This window comes from Apis dorsata, unplaced genomic scaffold (genome assembly GCF_000469605.1).
Source record: "Apis dorsata unplaced genomic scaffold, Apis dorsata 1.3 scaffold_19, whole genome shotgun sequence".
In the NCBI taxonomy this organism is placed as follows: domain Eukaryota; kingdom Metazoa; phylum Arthropoda; class Insecta; order Hymenoptera; family Apidae; genus Apis; species Apis dorsata.
This window is the reverse complement of record NW_006263321.1, coordinates 391364-397492: the sequence shown is the minus strand read 5'-3', so window position 1 is coordinate 397492 and position 6129 is coordinate 391364. Positions and strand designations below refer to the sequence as shown.

Here is a 6129-nt window from a genome sequence, read left to right as displayed (position 1 = left end):
AAAATATATTTAAATATCTGCATATTATATAATATTAAAATAAATTTATAAAATAATTATTTTCACATTAATTTATTTTTAATACCAAAAATTTAAAACAATTTTTAAAATATATTTTAATGTTTTTAAATATGTATATATATAATGACTTTTACATTCATCTTGATTTTTCATATTTTTTACATAGTGTTTCCAATCACTTACATATATAGTTTCAGGTAAAAGTAAAAAAGCGCGAAAGCAAGGTAAAGTAAAGAATCAGAAAATTTTTAGCGGTTTTGAATTGTCAATTGTTATATGAATGTGTTATATTGTTTTATAATAAATTTTATTATTATTTATAGTTATTATAGAAAAATAAAGAAATCTAATGGTAACAAACATTTAATTAACTATTGAAAAGTTAAAAAGAAAAAAAATAAATAAAAATATTTTTATATCTATTATTTTTAATATCAAATGATTCTTTATGCTTCTTTAGGTTATTTTATTTGTTCACTATAATCTTCAAAATATATTTTATTCGTTTTTATTAATAATAAATATAAAAAATATATTGATGTTATATTGTTTTAAATACAATATCAATTTGAAAATATTATCTTCTTTTATAATTTTTTTTCATTATAATTATAATATCTTTAATTCTAAAATCAAAAAGATTTTATTCATTTAATAATTTAAATAATAATAAATCAAAATAAAATTAGAAAATTTTTTTTCATTTTAATGATTTAATAAATTTTTGTCTTTTTTAATCAACAGAATCTTTATCAAAAACAACTTTCACCTGAAAAGAAGGAAAAAATGTCAAAGAGATGTGCTTTAGATAAATTAGAAAATACCCCTACAAAATTATTAAAAACTGATACAAATTTGATGTCAAAAGTTAGAACAGCTTTATTTCAAGATAAAAATTGTGAATCAAAACTAAAAAATGTAACATTGAGTACTAAAAATTTTTATAATTACTCTGAGACAAAAATTTATAAGATCAGTCCTGAAATACCAAAAGAAAAACGTCAAGAATATCATATAAGACGTGTGCCTTATCATAGGAAATATATTAAAAGACATTCCATAGGAGGTATCAATGCTGGTGTATCACATAGTATCAAAAAACCAAAACCAAAAACAAATTTAATTAGTACAAAATATAATAATAACATAGAGATGATTAATGATACATCAAACAATGTACAAAAAAATTTAACACAAAAAATTAAAATACCAGAATCGGAAATAGTAACTAATACATCACCAGAAATTGATCTTAATAAACGCTTTTTCAAAATTAAAAAATCGTCAAAGAAAAGTTCTTCAGCTATAGTAACTATAAGTAATAATGTAAAATTAAAAATTGAATCAAATGGTAAAATGATATTAAATCAAAAGAATGAAAATCAATCTCATAAACGGCAAAAACTTGTAGATATTTCTTTTGATGCAACTGATTTATCAGTAGATGAACCAGAATTAGAAACTACAATAGAAAAAGATAAAGTAGCTAATATATTAAAAATTTTAGAAAATGATTGGGCTGATGATGATTATGATACTATGGAAGTATTAACTAATGAAAGACTTGAACATGTTTCACCATTAAAATCAGTATTAAATAATGTCACAATGTCACCAACAAGTGAACTAAGTAATATGACATTAACTACAAGTATCAAAGATATTAGTATACCAACTGTTCTGAAAAATATTTCTTTAGATAATAATGAAAATACAGAACAAAAGTATTATCCATTATTTAATAAGGGATATTCTGCTAATAAAGAATTTAAGTAAGCAAAGTATTTAAAATATTTAATTAATTTCTAAATCATTTCTTATAAGTGTATCAATTTTAGTGAAATTAATAAAAAATTAAATAATGGAAAAGAAAATACAAATTGGCAATTATCTATGAAATTAAATGGTTGTGATAATCAATATCAACTGGATGTTGGACAAAAAAATTTTGGAGCAACACAATGTATAGAATGTGGTATTGTGTATCAAATAGGAGATCCAGAAGATGAAAATGCTCATTTAAACTGTCATAATAATAAAAAAAGTTTAAAATTTCCGGTATGTATAAATTATATATATATAGTTCATTTAAATAATAATTTGGACATTTTATCTTGAAAATTCAGGGTTGGAAAACGGAACGTGTAGTTATAGAAGATCCTCTTACATCAAGTCGAGTAATCTTAATAGAACCAGGTGACTCAAAATTATGTTGGAAGAAAGTGAATGAAGTTTTAGTATATGTAGACAGAGATTTAGGATTAGGTGACACAAAATTATCAGATTATGAACAAAAAAAAGTAATAGCAAAAAATACAAGATAAAATAATTTTATTAGAAATTTTATTTTTAATAAAATTTTAATATAATTAATTATTTAGGTTTATTTATATATAAGAGATAAAGTCATCATAGGAGTGCTAGTCGCAGAACATATAACAACTGCATATCGCATGATACCTGAATTATTAGAATTAGATTGTTGCACAGCAGAAAGTAGTCCTGCTAAATGTGGTATAAATGTTGTATGGACGGATTTAAGTCATCGTAAACAAGGTATAGCTACTAAATTGGTTGATATATTAAGGTAAATATCTATATTACTTAAAAATAATTTAGAAATTTATAATTATATATTAAAATATATATTAATAATTTTTTTAATTATTTCAGAGCTAATTTTTATTTCGGTTATGTTATGTCTATAGATGATATCGCATTTTCAATTCCAACTCCAAGTGGAAAAATATTTGCTGAAAAATATACCAAAACACGAAATTTCAAAGTATATAGTTAAAATTTGATATTAATAAAAAAATTCAAAATTTATAATAATAGTACAATAACTAAATTTATAATAATTTGTGTACAAAAAATATATACTGTGCAAATTATTATCAATATATTTTATATTTACAGAGAACTTTTTTTTTTTTTGTTTTACATTAATTAAATAATTTAAAATTTTTTACTATGTTTATTTGAAAATTTATTAAAATTTTATTTTATTTATTTATTTCTAAACAAAACTTTAAATATTATAGTTATAATAATATAATATTACTATTTTTACTATGAAATATTTTTATTTATTTTAATATTTTATTACTATGCAAATTCAAATATTTTATTTAAATATAACGTAATTTATTATTTTTATAGTACAAATATAAATAAAAAAGTTTAGTTTATTAATTTTAATACTTTATGTATTTTTATTTTGTACACATTTCTTTTTTAAATATTTTATTACATCGAATGTTTGTAAAAAAAAAAAAATAAAAAATAATATTACACAGTTTTTATATAAGTTATATTTTTATTCAGTTTATATCCAAAATATAAACAATTAACGGTAACATTTCTTATAAAACTACTTAAAAATTACTTAGAAAATAATAATTAATGAATTCTAATTGAATACATTTACTATATAAAAAATAAAATATAAAAAGGAAAAAATACTAATTTTACTTATGGTACAGAATAATTCTTTATCGAATCATCGATCATTATAACATTATAGTGTTATCAAAGGCAAATACTTTTTTTCAATATTACACTACAATATTATAATAATAGTAAGAATTAATTACTTTTGAGGAAAAGATTCGATTTGTATATAATTGTATGAAAAATAGTTTTTATAATGATTAATTTAAGAATTGTCAGAAACATATACTTATAAATAATATAAACAGGAACTACCATCTTCTGTTTCTTGACGAACGATTATAATCATATTTATCTAATCGTTCAAAGTGTTTATCATTCGCTCGCTTTCCTTTCCATGCTTTATGACGCTCAGCCATTTGATATAACTCCTCAGGTACTTCCTGTATAAATAAAAATACATATATAAATATATACATATATAAAAGTTGAATCAATATAAGTATATAAATATATTAGAACATACTTGGTTTGCTTCTTCTAAAATACTAATTAGATCCTTTGCGTGTGTCCAATCTTTCCTGGTCATGAAGGTGATACTTTCCCCACTACGTCCTGCACGACCGGTGCGACCAACTCGATGAACGTATTCTTCTATATCTCTCGGAAAGTCATAATTTAATACATGTCTAAAATAAATTTATTTGATTAGAATTTAAGTTTGATTAAAATTTTAAAATATATAAAATTAAACATACGTAATATCTTCGATATCGATGCCTCTACTGGCAACATCTGTGGCTAATAAAATTTGTACTTCACCAGTTTTTAAGTCTTCTAATGCTTGTTCACGATCTGACTGTTCTCTTCCTCCGTGTATGCTTTGACAATTAACACTTTGTAAAGCTAAATCACTTGCTACATCATCAACTTTAGTTTTCTTTCCAAAAAATATAATAACTTTATCATTCGGAGACATTTTACGGAAAAATTCGTACATCTATTAAAATAAGAAAAGAATGTTATACACAATTTTATGTTTTAAAACATTATTTAGGATATTTTTCATTTGACAATGAAATTATATACCATATCAGTTTTCTCTTCTTCGTCAACAATATAAACTTTTTGCATAACAGTATGCACTGTGGCTAGATCAAGAGATCCTACAAATACTTGAATTGGATGTTTCATATATGATTGAGCTAAGCGTCTAACACCTTGAGGCCATGTCGCACTAAAATACAAATGTATTATTTGGTATTGTTACATATACATATTGCTTATGATATTATAATATTATATTGATTATGATATATAAATAATATTTTTTTAATTTTATTTTAATACCAAATTTTGTGTACCTTGTCATTACTGTTTGTCTATCAGGTCTAATGTCTAATAAAGTTTTTCTGATTTGAGGTTCAAATCCCATATCGAGCATACGATCTGCTTCGTCTAATACCAAATATGTAATTGAACTAATATTTAAAATTTTTGCCTCTACAAGATCATTTAATCTTCCAGGTGTTGCTATAACGATTTCTACACCTTCGGTCACTACATTTACTTGTTTTTTGCGACTTCCACCTCCATATAAACACACCCTAATAATATATTGATAATATATTTATAAAAATATATTTATATATTTTAAGATATATAATTTTAAAATGAAAATATATTATAATTTTACTTACGCTTTTATACCATGATAGGAATATTTATTTACTTCTTTTTCAATTTGTAATGCTAATTCTCTAGTTGGTGCCATAATAAGGACATTTGGTCCTTTTCTTTCGACTCTAGGTATTTGTTGACCTTCAATATGAATTAATGCAGGAAGTAAAAATGCCAAAGTTTTTCCTGAAAAATATTAATAAAATAATTTATTCTTTACAGATATATCATTATATCACAATATTATATCATTTATTAATATACCTGTGCCAGTTTGTGCTATTCCAATAAGATCTCTACCACTAAGGAGAATCGGCCATGCCTGTGATTGAATTGGACTTGGTTTAACAAATTTTTGTTTTTTAATTTCATCGAGTATTTCAGGATATACCTGTAATATTTATTTAAGTATTATATTTTTTTTATAAATATTCATTCAGATATATAGATTAATAATTTAGATCAATAGATAAATTTACCTCGAAAGCTTGTTCAAATGTTTCAATGGGATTAGGTATTTTTAAGAGATCTGAATTATTTCCTTTTTCTTCAAATACATGTTTAACTTCTATATTATTATTTGTTTTTCTAATATGAGCTACTTGTTCCTTTGTCATAGCTGTAACTGTTGGATGCTCTTTATAAAAGTTTTTAATAATTGGTGCAAACTTTGACCATTTTTCTTTTTGATATTCATCCTAATCAACGAAAAAATTTATAAATAATATATATAAATTTATTTTATATTATTTTTTATTATATTTTAATTAACTTACGCATTCTTTACTTGCTGCTGTCCAGTCAAAATTGCGAAAGTCAATCTTCGGTTTAGTTTCATCTTGTTGTTTTTGCTCTATAGAAAATATAGGTTTTATTTCTTTTTGTTCTATAGGAACATCTTTTAAACTTTCTTCGATTAATATTTTAGCCTGCTTTTGTGCTTCTTTGGTCCCAATGATTGTAACTGCAGTAGTACTACTACCAGTAGATCTGTCAACCTATGATATAATTATTTGTTTTTTATTTATATGTAAT

At 22.5% G+C, this 6129-nt stretch overlaps 2 protein-coding genes across 2 annotated transcripts in view; one reads left to right on the top strand and one right to left on the bottom strand.

The window, feature by feature from the left end:
• Positions 1-276: 276 nt before the first annotated feature.
• On the top strand, positions 277-2944 carry LOC102674631 (N-acetyltransferase ESCO1). Its single transcript, XM_006607808.2, has 6 exons — positions 277-373; positions 766-1793; positions 1860-2079; positions 2148-2321; positions 2403-2608; positions 2695-2944. Exons 1-6 carry the CDS (start codon positions 371-373, stop codon positions 2816-2818), a joined length of 1755 nt encoding a protein of 584 aa, XP_006607871.2. The 5' UTR covers positions 277-370; the 3' UTR covers positions 2819-2944.
• Positions 2945-3320: 376 nt separating this feature from the next.
• Positions 3321-6129, bottom strand: part of LOC102674194 (probable ATP-dependent RNA helicase DDX43) — a 4084-nt gene continuing 1275 nt past the window's right edge. The window contains exons 3-11 of the mRNA XM_006607804.2: positions 5871-6092; positions 5574-5792; positions 5359-5485; positions 5115-5280; positions 4779-5021; positions 4504-4651; positions 4173-4414; positions 3941-4103; positions 3321-3857 (exon numbers count right to left, since the gene is read on the bottom strand). Of these exons, the coding sequence (XP_006607867.2) occupies positions 3726-3857; positions 3941-4103; positions 4173-4414; positions 4504-4651; positions 4779-5021; positions 5115-5280; positions 5359-5485; positions 5574-5792; positions 5871-6092 (1662 nt within the window). The 3' untranslated portion in view covers positions 3321-3725. The remainder of the gene's footprint in view (positions 3858-3940; positions 4104-4172; positions 4415-4503; positions 4652-4778; positions 5022-5114; positions 5281-5358; positions 5486-5573; positions 5793-5870; positions 6093-6129) is intronic.